The sequence below is a fragment of the Pavona decussata genome, unplaced genomic scaffold (genome assembly GCF_977016875.1).
Source record: "Pavona decussata unplaced genomic scaffold, jaPavDecu1.1 SCAFFOLD_8, whole genome shotgun sequence".
Classification (NCBI taxonomy): Eukaryota; Metazoa; Cnidaria; class Anthozoa; order Scleractinia; family Agariciidae; genus Pavona; species Pavona decussata.
In genome coordinates, this window is record NW_028145431.1 from 250,170 (window position 1) to 268,566 (window position 18,397).

Here is an 18,397-nt window from a genome sequence, read left to right on the forward strand (position 1 = left end):
GCGCATATAAAATATGAATATTTTTTTTAGCAGTGTAGTGAAATTTGGGTCTAATTATGTTTGAGGAAGTGGACAAAATATTTCCATATATAATTGTTTTTGCTGATCGTGAGCAATGATAGCAAACACGTTGGTAGTAACAGCTGATATATTTATCAGTGTTTATTTACCGGGCGCATTGTTCTTTTCTTCTTTTTTTTTAGAAACATTTGCTATGTTTGTCATAATTAGTTGCGTTAATACCGATATATTAATTGTGTATTTAACCGTTTAAAATATCCACCGGAGTATTTTTAAACACTTGGCATTGATCATACGTCCATTCTTTAAGGTTATATAGGCCCCTAATCTAATTTACGTGCGTTTACTACACAAACTTGTTCTGGGGTATCTTCAGTTGTGTCACTTCATTTCGCCTGAGTGATATGGTATGAAAATCGAAAACCACTATGGGGAAAGAGTTGTTGGGAACAACTGACTGTAATAATTTCATTCTTAGATTCAAAGGTTTAGAGGAATTCCTCCTCAATGACATTTTGTTATTGATATTGTATTAGTGAAGAGGCTCCAAGGGAAACGAATATTAATAAACTTAAAATAGTCAGAATATGAATCCTTCTGAACAATATAAAGCAATATAACCTCTCGGCTTTCAGTGCTTTACATTGGCACCCGCGCCCAAAAGAAAACGTATAAAAGGGGAACATGAGCTAGTTATCCTAGGTGGGAGTTCAACGGCGCTGTCATAGACATGGATACAAGAATCGGGTTTATGACAGTTTTACTGCTAGCAGCTGCAGTCGGATTTATTCAAGGTATGCAGTTTTATCAGGTTTAGTATTAAGGACGAAAAGTTGTGCGTTTTCCTATAATTGGCTAACTTTCGCTTTTATATACTTTTTATACAGCTTTGCCATCTTTAATAGACGGTAAGTTAAGAAAAAAAATTGCTAGTAACCCTTTTTACCGGTCCAGAAAATTGATCTTTGTTCCACATCTTTTAAACTCTTATTCCATTATTTTATTTGTTATTCAACGATCAGCATCGCTGTCCTTTGTTGAGCCCTACATTTCTAAGTTCCTTTGTAGACTGGGAAAGAGGAGGATAACTCCATTGTCTGGAGAGAATCCTCAGACTTGCTATATTGAACAGCTGGACTCTCATCCTCCCGGTTTCGTTGTTGTAAAGTGGTGTTTGTAGCGCAATTCAATGTCTAAGCTCGGTATCATCATATTTTTTTAATGTGTATTTGCCAATCAATTCTAAAAAGGGCATCGGAAGTTGAAGGAAAAATTGTAGCAAGATGATAAAAATTCCTCTAATTTATAAATAGACGTCCATTTGTTGTTGTTGTTGTTTTTTTGTTGTTTAAACATGCTATCATTTTTTTATTGATGTTATTTATCACGAAATATAAAGCAAACAAACACATTTAATCGCTACACTACTACGCTAGTTAAGACTAAATATCTCAGTGACAGCTATGTTCCATTAACGGCATGTAACGCTCCTGTTTTTTTTTATGTCGAAATGATAGATAGATACCTTTATTTAATTAAACTCTGGGTGGTCCTGTCAGACAGCACAAACGAACTGACCTGCCATCAACAGGAGCCCTGAGTATCCTAAACTAGAAGAAGAATAAAAATAACTATCCTGCAAATATCGCAATATTTAGACTATTTTGAAGAACTGATTACGGTTAAACTTATTAAAAGTATAACAGCAATGATAATAAAAGGATCTCTTAGCTACTTCAGTCCTTATAGCGCGCAATTCTAAGAGGTCGCTCTGTCGAGTAGTGCGCAAAAAATGGAGTTTATTATTTCTTTTTTCGCAATAGAACGTCTGATTATGATTTTTTTCCATTTTGCTAATAAAAGGATAGTAGAGACGAAGTTTTACTTAACTTTGAACAAAAAGGTTTTTACCCTCGAGAATAATGCAATTGACTAGAAAATTGTCACAAGTTTTATCCGTGTAAAAAAGAAAAAAAATATAGGATTCTTCAATATCGAAATTAGATGTTTAGCTCGTTCCACAAAGTTGTTAACCTTTCCACAGTGGTAAAAGAAGTGCTCTTATGCCTCTAATTCTTCGTTACAGAAGTAACATAACGGGGAGTCGTTTAAACCTTTTTTTGAAAATATGTACATACATATATTTCTTACTTTAAAGGAAAGGTCTTCGTCTTAAATGCTGCGTTCTATTTTTTTTTTTTTTTTGTTCGTAGCTGTTTGTTTCGAAGAGATGTTAGAAGAAAATGTTTCATACAATAATTTAGATCGCATTTTTTTTTCTGTATCAACCTTTTCATTTACAAGATGTAATGAAAAACTATTCAAGTTTATGTGATGTTCATTTGAAAAGTCCAGCTTTTCATTTACCTTTAACTGTTTGCGCCATTCTTCTGGGATGGCGCTGACGAGAGTAAAAGTAAACAGTGGTCGAAGTGTGAGAGATGTAATATAATATAACGTACGTGGCTTGTATTGGTCAATTACCATATAGAGCAAAAAAGGTCTTTTATTATGAAACAAAAAATGTTATGAAGTGAACGAGATTCAATGCAAATTACCTCTTTATTCCATGGACGTCCAAAAATAATGGATTTAACTCAAAATGGCATTAACCTGAACAGATTTAATGCTGAGGTTATTTTTCCTTTCTTGTTCCTTTAATTCATTTGTTAAGTCTCATTTCATTTTTTAAAGATAAACTAAACTAGACTAAACCGACTGAGCAGTATTACTAACATCTATGATTAATCCAAAATATGCATTTGCTTAACTGTTTTCCGCTTGTGTTCATATTTCAGAGGCTCAAGATTTGGAAAGATTTGGTATGACTCTATTATTCTACAACTGTGCGCTGTCTTTGAAATGTGGAATTGGCTTTAATCATTTTATATGTAGCAATAAGAATGCATGTGCTATTTAAACATCTGCTGCAATTTACCGTTGAAGGCCGAGAGAATTTGGAGATGACATGAACTGGTATTGACCATCAAACTTACTGAAAAGAGCGCCATGACGTTTTATATTTCCCCAGTGTTTCTTAGTAAATGCAATTAATAGTCAATTTAACTGCCATGAGGCAAGCAAAAAGACACTTTTTTGTTTGTTTTCTTAGAAAGCCGTGAGTACATAATTATTTGCTCCTTTATATGGCTAGAGTTTTTGCAAAAAAAATATCATCCCAATTATTGCCAAAGGCTGATAAGCGCGGAAGGTACTTGCAAGGCACCGGTAAAAGATCCATTATAGATGTTATTGCATGCACGAGTTAGTTGGGACGTGACATAATACCTACAGCTTTCAAGTGACAGTGCGTGGAAAAAGAAATAGAAAACAAAGCAAAAGAATTATACGACAGCGAACATTCTATTTTATTCACATTCTACTTTTTTTCAGAGGATGCAATTGAAGGGAACGAAGTTGCACCCGTTCATCTTGATCTAGCAGAAAATGGTAAGATACAAAAAGACATTTTTTTTAGCATTTGGTGTGCCAGCTTTGAACGCTTAGAACTATGACACATGAGACATAGGTATCTCTTAACTATGTTTAATCTCGTTAAATGTTAAAGTAGGTAAAGCAAGTTAAGATTGATAAAGGAAGAAAGATGTCAAATTTAAACCTCTTGTAACAAAAGAAGGAGTTCTCCAACATTTCGTTAGCGCGAAACAAAAAAAAATTGAAAATAAATAAATAAACAAATAATCGTAATCTCATTTCGTTCCACAAACTGGTTGGGCCTTCCCCTAACAACTGAAAAAAAAAAACAGTATTCACTTCTCAAACTCATTAATAATTCATCTAGAGAAAACAAAGAAAATCACTGCTGTGACACCTGGGTTTGGATATGTGTTCCTAGTTAGCATCAAATTTTGCCAACTTCAGCCTTGAATTTCCGCAAGAATTATTGATCATTTGAGAAGCCATATCAAACACTTGAAAGTGTGTTTCATCATTTTGAATATCTGATGAAACACGCCTCCTCGTGTTTGATATATTACATAAAACATCATTGATTTGTTATGTTAAAGAAGACTTTTTCCTAACATCCGAGTACTTAAGACCTAACGTCGGAATTAAAATCGAATTAACCAAAAATGGCGTTTGTATTAAGGTTGCATTTAATCTTTTTAATCAGCAGATGGAACCGGTGAAAAATTGGAAAATGTTTTGGAAGATTCAATAAAAAATGGTAAGATCAGGAGAAGCATGTATCATAGCCAATTCGATAGCGCAGGTCCTCTGAGAAAAATATTTATATCGACTTCATTTCCTTTTTCTTTTTCAGAGAAGAGTGAGAATGTCATTGACATTGAAGGTAATTATAAATCTACGACACAATTTTCTTGCAACTAATTGTTGCTGGACAAATCTTTTACTGTACCGTAATTTATGCCGGTAAATGTACTTGGCACAGAGCGCTGTCTTGGCTTCCGCCGCTTGCAACATAATTTATGTTGCTCAGTGCGGAGGTAGTAATACACGTCATGCGAGGTAGTAACTTGAAACAAATGTTTACCCACAAGTTGTAGCAAGGTGTTGTCCCATCATTAAAGCCCTATTAGAAAATGAATTAGAGTAATGAGTGTTCTAGAACAGGCCCTTGATTTTGTATATACAGATTTCCTATATATTCTAACTCAGCCTCTTTAATCGACTACTCCGATTTTGTGTGGGGCAATCTGGCCCAACACAAGACTCCAAAAACTGCAGAATGGGAAGCACTAGTAATTACTTTAAGGGTACGATGTACGTTTATCAGACATTATCAGGCAACTTAATTCGGAAGAGCTTCCTCTGAGACCGAGAAACGCCTAAGTTTATTGTTGCATGATACAATAAACAAAAAAGTACCAAAGTATTTAAGTGACCTCTTGACATACTCTTGTCATAATAACCCTTATTAACCCCTTGTTGAACAAAACAGTCAGAACCTGTTTAAATTATTTGCTTCTCGTCTTCTTTAGATGATGATCTCGAAGACGTCGCAGACGAAGCAGGTAAGCTATACCCTTTTCAGTTGACTTGTGTCACGCAAATTATTATTATTATTATTATTATTATTATTATTATTATTATTATTATTACTCTGATAATATATTAAGGCTATGGTAACTATAAACATTCATCTTTAACAAGCGTTTAAGCAAACAGATACTTAATGCACTTTCCATTTCTCGGCACAACTGAAAAGCCAGACCAGTGAATTTGTCAATTTAATTTTCCAATTTTAAGTATGTTTTATATTCTATTCCTTTGAATTTCTACAAAGTAGCGCGTGCCATTTTCGTGTTGCCTATTTTTCAAGATTTTGCAGAACCATCCCTTCAAAATGAGGCATTCGATTTACAGTCTGGCCGGCAAACCAGCCAGTTCCAGCAAATGGAAAGCTTCAGAGGTTTCTAAAACGCTGGGCCTTATATGTGTACCTTACCGTAAAAAAAATGTTATAAATGGTACCAATAGACTGAAATATATAAGGCGAACATTTTTAAAACACAAGTCACAAGTTAAGAATACAATAATGACACCAATCAAAATCAGTTAAGATATCAGTTGTTCTCGTTGTTGTTGCTTTTTGGTTCTCTATTATTTTTTTACAGCTGTAAAATATCAGTTACTAATGGTACTTACTGTTTGTGGTAGATTTTAAAACAAGGATAGTAACATACTTAAAACATCGTACTTTGAGCTTTCAGACCCGCCGCGATAATCTTTATCATTTTCGTCGTCGCATTCAACGTCAGAAATGTCTTCCTCATCTCCAGAATCGTTCCACAATCTCTCTCTTACCCTCATTAACTGTATTTCTACTTACTGTTTGCAAGTTTCAAACGAAAAGAGGACGAAGTAATCATACAATTCACCCCAGAAACACACGTGGAAAATCCAAGATGGCGGATAATTTGCACTTGACAAGAAAAACAATATCTTGCAGGGTTTTTGGCCATATATTAGTCACCATATGTTCGAGTCTTTACCAGGCCCACAAAAGTTTATTTGTACGCGGTTTGATCGATTTTACTATGTGCAGTTGAGTTCATACAAGGATGTACTGATTACTGACGTCCTTGTAGCAGTGACAGGGATTTATGCATTTCATTTCTATGGCTAAGAACTGTGTAAAACATTAAAATCATTTATTTACTTCCAAATAAAAAAAAAATTTTGATGACTCCTACCAACTCATTCGACTTAACCGTGAACACTGAAGTTATTCTGGTATTGTCAATCAGCGAGGATGAGAAAAGGCAGCGAGTAGGGTCCAAGCAATGCACAAAAGGATTGAGCAATGATCACAAGACTACCTGGTGACTTTCATAACAATAGATAATTATTTGGGCAAGAGTCATGAATTTGGTCGGGAAATTAGTTGGTCTCGACTTCATTTAAGGCTATAAAGCGTGGGCATGTTCGTCGTGTTCGTCCTATTTGTCCCCAGACCTGACACGCTCTGCAAGTTTCGACCCTCCTCCTCTTTTCCTCCGCCTGTTTCAAATTTAGTGTAATTTAGTGTGGGCCTTCCTTTTTCTCGTGCCCTTACCTTTGCTAGGGCGTAATAATTAAAAAAAAAAAACTTCGAAAATTAATTAGTTTGACGAATGTTATCAATAAATCCGCCATCTCGGGTCGCCAAAATTTATCTCAATAGTTAGCTGGTTCACATTCATTTTTTTTTTTTTTTTTGCAGCACTCTTTGCAAACAAAGCTCGACTGTTAACCAAAAAATTGACTTAGAAATAATCACTAAGTGGTACTGATATAATTATAACTGGGAAAGGATACATAAATATTATGTATAAATAAATATTATGTATAAATATTATTAAAAGAAAAATACCCAATTTTGGTCCGGCCAGGGGTGAAAAAATGGCCCGGGGCGAAATGGTTAAAAGTCATATTTATGACCTATTCTTATTTCATATTCGCAGGTGATCCTGATGATGAGTCAAACGAAGTGGGTACGTTAAACGTCATGTAATTAGATTAGAAATAGTAAAATAAAGGGAATATAAAAGTGAAAATGAAAACCAGAGAAATGGAATTAGATGAACTTGAGATGGGAGTTGAACTCTTAGGGTGAGCGAAATTGAGAGTTATAATTACGTAACTGGTTTCAAATTGGATAATTACGGAATACGGAATACAATTCGACATGTTATAAGGATTTGTAGGCGATATTTGGATCAATGTCCGTGCAAGGACGAGAGGACGCAAATTTTTCTTTCCATCACAGTATAACATATATACCAGGAAAACATTTCATTGGGGTCGTCGGTCTGCCTACAAGGAGTGTCAGATTTCTTCTAAACTCCCCACAAGCCCATCCAATGTTGTAAGTGCCAATTTTCTGTTCCAATGCATGTTGGATGTAGCTTGTTTTGTGAATGCAAAAACAATGAAATGAGGAACGAAGTGACAAAAATAAGCCATGTTTTAAGCAAATAATTCGTTAAGACGAGGCTAACCATAAGCTCTCTTCATGAACAAGCGTAAGCAAAGGAATACCTTAATGGAAAGGTGCATACAGCGCTTGGCTCTATGTGTGAAGGTTACTTTAAAAGAAAAAAAAAAGTTTTGAAAAAAAGTTGGAAACACTACTCGAAGTAAAGTAAAATGCGGAAATATTTAAAACACTCACAAGTAATTTTGTTGCTGTTGTTGTTGATGTTATTGTTATTTATTTATCTATTGAGCTTCGCCTTGAAATAGATACACAGAAGACACTCACCCAAGGGAGCCACTGCAGCAAGAGTCAATTACAGATGTCCCCTTAGATTTAAAATAGGAAAAAAAACATAGGAAACACGTACATTAATTATCCAAAAAGACTGGAAACGACACGACGGCAGCCGCATCAAACTATGAGCCACGTTGCATTTAGGGCAGATAGTCGCCTACGATCTTATATCGTCCTGATCGCCCTCTTGTGGGTTTGCACATTTTAGTGTACTCTCACATGTATTTGATTTCAAAAACTACACATTTTTAATCAAATTAATCGGCAGGGGAGAAAATGTAAAAAAAAAATAAATAAAAATAGTAATAATTAGTCAAAATGTAAAAAAGATATGTTCATGACCTATTTTCAATTATTTTAATATTCACAGAGGATCCTAATGACGAGTCAAACGAAATGGGTAGGTGACCCTTTATATTTTGCGGTTAGAATAGAGTGAAATGATATGATTCCCACATGCATTTAGTACTAAGAAATACAAATGTTTAGTCAAGGTAAATTGGAAGGAGAGTAATTGTGAGAAAACTAATGAGCCAAAATGTCAAAAGGAATATCGTTATGACCTATTCTTAATGGTATCGATCAGCCAGTTTGATATGCCATTCAATCAAATGTTTAAAGTATGATAAACAGAAACGCAGATAAATTAATCGGGTCACTTTCGAGGCCGACTCATTGTCGCCTTACGGATAAAAAAGAAAGAAAGAAAGAAAGAAACACACTGCTTTCTTTTTTGTTTTGTCGTAATGAGTGTCCAAATCAGTTGAAATTAGTGTACTTTGTTTGTCTTTCCCAGATGACCTCAGCGATGTCGAGGGAGAAGTAGGTGAGTTGTCTCTGGCGTAATTTTTTTACGCTATTCGCCAATGGTAACTTTTATCCTTTTATAAAGAAAACTTAGCAATCGATGTCCTCGGTCCTCAGCGACCAGCCCTATACGTGATATCTGTTTAGAAAACGTTTCAAATAAGGCCACATAAGAAAACCAATAAAATGAAAATTTACCTAAATTATTGCGTTAACAAAATAGCAAGTTAGCAATAAAAGGATGGCATACAGTCTAACTTTATTGTTTTTTTACCCGGCACCCAGAAAATTGCCATAGCGATATTAGACCCCCTAAATGCAATTAAACTAAAAGATACAGTCTGTTCTTTTATAGGGGACAGTCTCGAGAACCAGACTGCAAGTTACTGTCCTTAATAGCGGGAGTCCGTACTTAACGGGAATTTATTTTAGTCAAGCGTAATTTATTTTTGCCAGGGATTTAATTAGGTGCTGTTCGTATTATTATTGGTAGCGAGTTGTCCGCAAGGAGGGAGTTGACTCTATTTACAATTTCACGTATAAGTAATATCTAAGCCATTTTAAACCATTATGACAGTTGTCGAACTGGGCATAGTTACAGAAATAACTTCTTTTTTTATTTAATATTTTTTAAGATGATACCGATGATGAGTCAAATGAAATTGGTAAGTGAACCTTTATCAGCTGAGGATAGAATATGTGAAATTAAAATGTTCTTATTCTTTGCACCACATTAACGCACAAAAGAAAGCAATGCAGGCATAACAGTGGCGTTTATGGGAAATTGAATGGCGTGTCTCACGGAATGACTATGACAAACTCTCATCCTCCACAGTATCTTAATAGCCATCTATACGAATGATATAAAGAGATTGTCAAATATTTTTTTCTCACATTTTTTTATAACTGTCACCCAAACCTCTTATTCTGTAAAACTGCTTACGAAAACCAACGCCTTACAATATCTTGTAATTATTTTTCTAGATATCGCAAATGACGAGCTGAGCGAAATGGGTAAAGAATCGTTCAACTTTCTTTGATACGTTACTGTCGTTGTGTGGAGATTTTACGGCAATTATTTTAGGGAAATCGTACTTACTGCAGAAATTCAATGATGTGTATTCTGTCATTATATTGTAGAAGATCCGCAGCGGCGGGCAATACGAAGATCTAGAGGTCGCAGACCAACAAGACGCGGGCGAGGACGTGGACGTGGACGTAGACGTGTGCCTAGACGAGGAAGGGGAAGGGGGCGTGGAGGTGTGCGTGGACGTGGACGTGGACGTGGACGTGGAGGTGTGCGTGGACGTGGACGTGGACGTGGAAGGGGAAGGGGACGGGGACCTGGACGTGGACGAGGACGCGGACGAGGACGGGGACGAGGGCGAGGACGAGGACGAGGACGCGGACGAGGACGCGGACGCGGACGCGGACGAGGAAGAGGACGAGGACGCGGACGCGGACGCGGACGAGGACGAGGACGAGGACGGGGACGGGGACGTGGACGAGGACGAGGACGGGGACGCGGACGCGGACGTGGGCGTGGACGTAGAGGTCGATTAATTAATTAATTGAATAATTGATTGATCGTTGTTTGTTTTTGTTTTTTGTTTTTGTTATTTTGTCGGGTTGATCTATCGATTGATTGATTAAAATAAATAAAAAATAATGCTTTGTTTATAGTGGAAATGCACTTAGCTACCCAACAGGCATTCTACTCAGAAATAACTTGAAACAAATAATAATCAAATCAAACATGACATGATAAAAATCCCAACTGGCAGGAGGCAAACCAACTGGCTATTTACAAGCGTGGCCGAGGCGGGATTTGAACCCGGGACATCCGGATTTCAAGCCCGGTGTCCTTACCACTGGGCCACGCCGCCTCCGATTGATTGATTGACTGATTGATTGATTGATTGATTGATTGATTGATTGATTGATTGATTGATTGATTAAACTTACTTAAATATTTCTCTGTAGCCTTATATATCTTCTTCAGACACTCCATTCTACATTATCCACTGTTTTACAATTCTGTTATTCTATTCTATTGTTCATTTATGACTCATTAGTTGACTACATTTGATTTTTTCTTTTATTTATTTTGTTACGTAGATACATTTGTGTCTTGCGTGTTGTGTTGTGCACATGTAATGTGTGTTTCCGACCTTGTAATTTAAAGTACTTCTATGTAAATATGCATTTCTAGTTCTTTAAATCTATTAGTTATTTCAGGAAGTCTGTACCTTATTTATTTATTTAAGTGATATTTTTTTTCAAATGCTCTTCTTAAGTTAAGGTAATAAAGTGTTGTTGGCATGCCTTTTGAAGTTTGGTCTTCTATCACTCTTGATTGCTTGTGTTTTGCCTTTCTGTTTAACTTCTTAGGCTGTGGAAGGAAACCATTTATGCACCATCTGGTTGTGAATGGCGAAAATGCATCTCCTCATGATTGGCCTTGGCAGATTGCTCTCTATCGCAGTGGTAGGTTCGGCTGTGGAGGATCACTGATAGCCAATAACTGGGTCCTCACTGCGGCTCACTGTGTTTCTCGTGACCCCAGAGAAAGTATTTACACAGTTGTTGTGGGTAAGTAATAACCCTCCTTATAACTCTGCATAAAATTTTCATAAGGCGTGCAAAACAAGACTAACTACTCATTAAGTGGTCATCCCTACAGAGATGCGTCGCTTCTAGATATACTTTTTTTTTTTACTAATGTTTTATTTTCAATATAGCTCGCCCCTGACATCCGGCCTTCACTCGTTCAAAGCTGCAAACAAGGCAGACTGAAAGATTTTTTTTTTCGCTACAATCGCAACAAACAGAGACACGCCTCCTACCCTTAATCTCTGTTTCTTTTTTTAATGTATGGAACAAACAAGTAGTCTGAATCTAGATTTACAAAAGCGCAAAATCAACAAATAATAACCAAAATGTTCTAAAAAGTTACAAGAATAAAGTCTCTTATAACGAGGTAACGGAAAAAAAAAAACAATAAGTTCTACCAAAATTGAGCTGCTCTGGAGACGTCAAGTCAAGTGACCAATCAATTGTTACATCATACCCCTGCCAGGGAAAGTTTGCTTTGCTTTTAAATCTAAATTGAAATGTTATGAATATCCAAAGTCGTTGCAGGGTGCACAGGTTGTTGTCAAAAAGACAAAATGTTTTCATCAAAAACAGGAATGTTCCCTTTTCTATAAATCTTGCTTGTAAGAAATTGGTTGCCAAAGTTAACACCGAATTCATGAAAAAGGAACTGCCATATTAAATTTAGCTAAGTTTGATGGCGTTTACTAAAATAACAAAACGATTGTTAACCGGCTCAAAGTCGCCGCAGATAGATCCTGTAAATAAGGTTGATGACGTTACATGTAATATAAAAGCTCATTTCACTAGAGATAAAAGACCGATTAATAACGGATACCTTTAGTTATAAACGCAACTAAAGCAGTTCCCAAAAACTGGCCCCGCTCCGATACCTGTTGCGCACAGTGTTTACTGAGCTATCCAGCCAAGTGCGGGCAGACATTTTGTTGGTTCTTAATCCAACCCTGAGGATGAATAAATGGTCAAATATGGTACCAGGAGATAAATGATTAAATCGGATGAACGGCCTTTCCAGTTATGAACACAGTTATAGCAGGTACCACAATTTTTTTCTATTTCTTTTTTTTTTTTGTAGCAAAAAATACTCAATCCAAAACGGGACCCGAAAACATGACCCCAGTGATACCGGTGCAGTGTTCTTAACCTAGGAAAACAATTAGCGTTGGAGAAAGCTCTTCATTTGTAGTAACTCATAACTTTTCAGCAACAAATTCTCTCTAAACTTGCCTGGGAAATCATGCTAAAATGCTTCCTATCCGTAAGCTTTTTCCTGTATCTTGTTGAATCAAAGCTAATGGCTTATTTATAGCAGCCAAAATAAGTTTACTCCGTCTTCATCGCTTTGTTAGATGTTCTTTTTTTCATAAACAACGCCAGGCCGACTGCTTCATAGTATCTACTCTCATAAACAATTCCTTCAAAGATATATTAATGATTCATAAGCCCATTGACCTATCAAATGATCGATAAAACATCACGTACAGTGGTATTAAAACCCGATAGAACCTCCTTATAGGCGAACCCTTACTGACGTCCTTGTTTACATTTTTCCTTATAAGCATACGACTTAACTCAAAGAATCCGTGGCTGTGTGTATGAACTAAATGCAAAAGTTGGAAGAGCTGATCAAGTTAAGCAATTTGTGCAATTTTCAGCTCCTTGCAAGCAATATTGAAGGAATCATCAGCCACCAAAAACTGCAAAATTGCCGTGTGGCAAAAAAAGTTAATGAGCCATACATTCTCTGTAAAAATTATTTCTCCGAAACCAATCCATGTATTGGGCTCAAATTTTCTGAGAAAAACGAAACTATTATGCCCTTTCAATATTCAGAATTATTATCTTATTCAGTAGCGTCATCAGAGAGTGATAAGCATATGTTAATGAGACAAAAAGTGTAAACAAGGATTCGCCTGTAAGTATGCGGTGTTTAATGTGTTTTTCTTCTATGCCAATATGCACTCTCTTAACACACGCTTTTCCAGGAATGTTTTTCAAGCCGTTCAAAGCACGCGTTTTATCGGGTCTAAAACCACTCGGCTGCGCCTTGTGATTTTTAATCCCAATTAAACACTGCTGCTTTTGTTTTAACATTACTTAGTTAATCAGACAACCTAACTTAATTTCTTACAAATGATTTATTTCACAGGTGCACATGACCGGAGAACACCAACAACCGTTCAGAAAACCTTCAATGTGAGACGACTCATCATACATGAACAATTCGCCCAAAGAGGACTGCGCAATGATGTCGCTCTTCTGCAACTTGACGGGTCCATTACCTCAAGTAACAAGGTGAATATCGTGTGTTTGCCACGACAAGGAAGCAAGGTGCAAACGGGAAAACAATGCTACATCACAGGTAACTAAAAACCATGCTTTCTTAACTATCTGGAAAAAAGAAACCTTTCATGAACACTTTTTTTTTGTAACTTACCAAGACCTAAGTCATAATCGTCCTGATCCCCTTTTTACTTGGTATCTTTCGGCACGAATCTGTACGTTCTATTCATATGCAGCACATTTAACAGTCTGATTCGAATTGGCGTATCACTGGCCAGTTAGCGGATGTAAATAACGTCAAAATGTGCTAATAGCATAACAATGGAACAAAAGTCGTAGGCGAGTGCGTCACGGATGCCTTACTACATTTTGATACGTTCTCTGGGTCATAAATGAACAGAAACATGGTAAAAAGAAATCCTTCGGTTTAGCAGAACTGGAGCTTTCCATAGCTCTAGTAGCTTCATTAGACCCTATACGTATACACTGTAAAGTTAGGGTCTAACAAATTTTATCCAGGTTTTCACGTAGGGGTGTGTTGTTCGAATAAGATAACAGAAGTCAATTTTAAGTGTATAGTGTAAAACGGCTTGCATGCTTCATGCAGGTTGGGGACGAACTGTCACTGGAGGACCTGCTTCTGACATTCTCCAACAAGCCATGTTGCCTATTGCTGATCACAATACCTGCAGTCGAACCAATGGTAACATTCAACCCGTTATTGAACAGTTAATGGTGTGTGCTGGTGGTCAGAACAAAGGTGGATGCCAGGTACATGTCAATAAAAACAATTGAGTTCAATTCAAATCTACACAGCGAATTTCCGGGCGTCCCCAAATGCACTTTGTACTTATCAAATAACCCAATAGGTGTGCGTAAGGTTATTTGACTGCACTGCACGGAATAACTACCGGTAAAGTTATAGTAATAGACATAGTGTGGAAAGAACCAGGAAAGTTATAGTAATTGAGATCATAAGAAAAGAAAATATTTTTTTATTGGCGATTTTGTAGCCTTTTTTTTTAGATTTTTGTTTGACTGCGCGAGAATTGAAACAAGAGCAAACAATAGAGTAGGGGTAAAGAGAAGAAGAGAGGAGAGAGATGAAACCCAACTTCCTGTTTTTTTTTTTTTTCGTTCACGTTACCGCGCAGTGACAATATGAAAAACACACAAAACCCATGCGAAACCCTTGCTACGTAGGCTATTGATTTTGTTGTTGTTGTTGTTGTTGTTTGCGTACGGGTGGTATACCAATGTTATTTGCCATGTAGTATTTCAGCAATATGTATCTATTTGCGAAGTTCATGTGTGTGTCCGATGTTATCAGCAAACAAAGACTATAATCTTTTTAGATGAAAAAACTGCAGTTATCAATTATTCCTCTTTTTCGTTTCATAAATCAAATCAGGGGGACAGTGGTGGACCACTTGTATGTAATGAAGGCGGCAGGTACGTGTTGCAAGGTGTCGTGAGCTGGGGAAATCCACGGTGCGACACTAATTTCTTTACAGTGTTCGCTCGAGTGAGCAACTACGTTCAATGGATCAACCAGAAAATGGGAACGTCAGGTATGTCTCCCCTCTTTGTCTATCTGTCTGTCTAAATGTCTGTCCGTCAGTCAGTCAGTCAGTTAGTCAGTCAGTCGGTCAGTCAGATTGTCTTTCTCTCCTTGTTTGTCTGCCTGTCTCTCCCCCTGTCTTCCCACTATCTCTGTCACGATCTCTCTATCTCTTAAAAAGACACACAACTCCCCCAGTAAATATTTATATTCCTTTAAATACCACAGCACGAGATATCGCTCGAGAGAAGGCTTAGAGAGAACAGGATCTGTAGGCGGGCATTTAGTCTTTCATCTTACCGAACGGAAATAATGAAATTTCGAAAGTGACCCTAAAGCAACTCTCCTTTTGACTTTACCTTTATACCACAAATGCTAAAATTTTAAAATAAAAAATATGCTCTTGCTGAATATTAAATAGGTCTAAAACAGGAAAAGCCACGGAATATGTTAATATTGTTCCACTCTTCTGTGGTGCACAACTCTACTGCACATGATAGCAAACTAGCATTTTTTGCTTCATTTATAGCTAAGTATACATTAATAAATATTTTTCTTCCGTAGCTTATTAAGGGAGATTGTCAAATCAAAGTTTCGCGTGGAAAAAATGTTCTGATTTCCTGCATTTTCAACCACCGTTTCAACATATAGTGAATATGTATAATCGTTATTTTATTAGTGATAGTTGCTACCATACTTAAGGTAGACAACGCTCGTTCATTCGATATAAGGCCGACCATTTCGAAATCAAGTCAAAATTTAAAGCGAGACTTTCAAGTGTGAGCCAGCGTGGTCGTAGAATTAGCGCGCAGGATTTCAAATCTGGAAGTCTCGGGTTTACGTCCGCTCAAACCGATGGCTGATCGGTATCCCGAGTCCGACTCTTAGATTGGCCATGGTGCTAAACTTCCCACTCCATAAAGTACGGGAAAACTGGTACGAGTGAGGGATTATGGGATCGTTTGGGTAAAGGATGGAAAATGCGCCGATAAATAAGTATATTTCTTGGTATTAAACTTGAAAGAAAAAAAAACACTTTTAGGTGTAAATTTTTTAAATGAAACCTAGGCATCCTCGCAAAATGTCTAAAATAACCTTATTCATGAGCAAAATGTCCATATTTCTACCCAATTCATCTCACAATCCCTTACTGGCTGCCTTGCTTTCTCCAAGTTGGAATTCCATATCAAGGTTCAATTTCAATTCTAGGGTGCGCTAACACTCTTTTACCATAAATACTACCTAGGTTACAAAAAAGGTCACTATCTCAACCAAATGTTTTGTATATCCTAATCATTATTATAATTATTATAAGTAGTAGTAGTAGTAGTAGTAGTAGTAGTAGTAGTAGTAGTAGTAGTAGTAGTAGTAGTAGTAGTAGTAGTAGTAGTAGTAGTAGTAGTAGTAGTAGTAGTAGTAGTAGTAGTAGTTGTAGTTGTTGTTGTTGTTGTTGTTGTTGTTCTTTAGATAATACTTTCTTTCATTTTATTTTTTTCCCAGGCTGAAGATGAATTTATACTTAGTCAAAATCTACTACTAATTAAAACCAAAGTGTAAAGAAAATAGCAATAAACTGAGCATTGAAAATGAAATTCATGTCTATTTGCTTGTCTATTTTATTTTATTTTATTTTACAGTACACTGTAGGAGAAACCTTAAAATCAACACATAAACTTCGCCATAATTTCACACATACCAAGAAAAATAAATCAATAGGTAAAATCTCAGTATACCAGTTTAAGTTCTATAATCTTAAAATCTGATGGGTTTAACTGAGCTAAAGAACATGTGATGGTGTTTTCTTTCACGCAGTTCTGTATTGTTTTGTTTAAATTTGGGATAGCTATATCGTGGTGTCTAATTAGGACAGCTAAGAAGTGAAACCGTCGAATCTATCCCTAAAAATTGAAATATCAGGTAAAATGTTAAATTCGTTGCTAGAATTTGAAAGCATAGAACGAAACTGCTGATGATCCTATTCAAAATGTGGTGAAACGGTTGACTGTATTGCTAAAAATTGAACTTTGTGGACAAACAGTTGAATTTAAATCTTTGGATAAAAGTTGTCAAAATTATTAATTGGATAATTGGAGAACTTAGTCAAAATTTGTGAAACGGTTGACTGTATTGCTAAAAATTGAACTTTGTGAACAAACAGTTGAACTTAAATCTTTGGATAAAAGTTGTCAAAATTATTAATTGGATGATTGGAGAACTTCGTCAAAGATTGTTAAATATATTGCTTTAATTGGAAAATGTGTAGATGCTGTTCAACCTTTATTCTTTAATCTAAAAATATGAAGTTTAAATGTTGCCCTGGATACCAGAGAAGCTAGTCTTTGGTTGAGAAATTTTCGGTTTCGCGGTTGGTTTTCAAGAAGAGTAAGTAACTAAGTAAGTAAACAACTTTATTTAACGGTGTGACACATGACAATGCAATAAAAACTGAAAACTCTGTCGTCCTCAAATAAGTATATGAAAATGACGGGTAAATTATGTGAATATTTTTTAAAATATAAGGATCATCAAATCAAAAGAATGTGAATATAATAGATCTAAATAATACCAAGAAGTTAAAATAGTCTAAATTCACACAGGATCGATTTCCTAAGATATGAATGCAAAGGGTTTTTTTTTAAGGTGCTACGCTACTTCGCTCACGAACGTCCTTCTAACTGGGTTGATCACAAATTTAATAGTCGAAGTAAGACAAGTACGACCTCTTTTGCTTTCACGAGTATGTCTAGGATAGATGAGGTTCAATTTAGAATAAAAAGTTGACTGAGAATAAAAAAATTATCCTTCAAAGATGGACGTGCAATTTTAAAAATAGCAAGGAAAGCATCTTTAAGATGAACTTGACCTCGTGCTGTGACACGTTTTGTATTTCAATCTCAAAAACACTTCTGGAATATCAGCTCGGCGGTTTTAACCTGTTTATTTGACATCTGGCTGTGGTTCTTAGGCCCTTTGTGGGATTTTACCTGGTTTAGTTTGATTCGTTTTGGTAATTCTTGTGATTATCCATTTAAGACCATGGTTTTAATCCTCCCTTAGATTTCACCACTGAAGCTTAAGAGGGACAAAAAAAAAAGAGTTCGAACAATCAGGCAAAGATTACTGAGTTTAGTCACTGGAATACTGAGCATTCTTCTGGCTTCCCGCCCTGCTGTCACTGTTGAAAGAGTGCGAATTTTCCTTACTCAAAACCTTAGCGTATTTGAACGTCGCTATAAGTTCTGTGTTATGTTTGTTGGCTTTCCACCGTGCCAAATTTTCTGAGAATTTGTTTTTCAAGGCAGGGCATTAGTCCATAGTCGATTCATACAGCTCTAATTTTGCAAAGACATCACTTAATATTGACTTGCTGT

At 36.3% G+C, this 18,397-nt stretch overlaps 1 protein-coding gene across 3 annotated transcripts; it reads left to right on the forward strand.

Moving 5' to 3' along the window:
* Positions 1-687: 687 nt before the first annotated feature.
* Positions 688-16,618, forward strand: LOC146488708 (uncharacterized). Of its 3 annotated transcripts, none has more exons than XM_085112974.1 (18): positions 688-815; positions 909-929; positions 2,820-2,843; positions 3,415-3,471; positions 4,157-4,210; positions 4,307-4,336; positions 4,986-5,018; positions 6,951-6,980; positions 8,130-8,159; positions 8,556-8,585; positions 9,202-9,231; positions 9,551-9,580; positions 9,707-10,120; positions 10,958-11,158; positions 13,332-13,544; positions 14,073-14,236; positions 14,877-15,036; positions 16,527-16,618. In XM_085112974.1, exons 1-18 carry the CDS (start codon positions 752-754, stop codon positions 16,529-16,531), a joined length of 1,590 nt encoding a protein of 529 aa, XP_084969100.1. In that variant the 5' UTR covers positions 688-751; the 3' UTR covers positions 16,532-16,618. The 3 variants fall into 3 exon arrangements, with proteins under 3 accessions (XP_084969100.1, XP_084969106.1, XP_084969116.1); XM_085112980.1 differs by having other exon boundaries at positions 4,160-4,210; XM_085112990.1 differs by lacking the exon at positions 9,551-9,580.
* The last annotated feature ends 1,779 nt before the right edge of the window (positions 16,619-18,397 follow it).

Bases quoted from the DNA above. Each gene is read 5' to 3' on its own strand.
- LOC146488708 (XM_085112974.1), top strand. From the start codon at position 752: ATGGATACAAGAATCGGGTTTATGACAGTTTTACTGCTAGCAGCTGCA. The intron at 2,844-3,414 runs GTATGACTCTAT...ACTTTTTTTCAG, and splicing joins TCAAGATTTGGAAAGATTTG to AGGATGCAATTGAAGGGAAC. The intron at 4,211-4,306 runs GTAAGATCAGGA...TTTCTTTTTCAG, and splicing joins GGAAGATTCAATAAAAAATG to AGAAGAGTGAGAATGTCATT.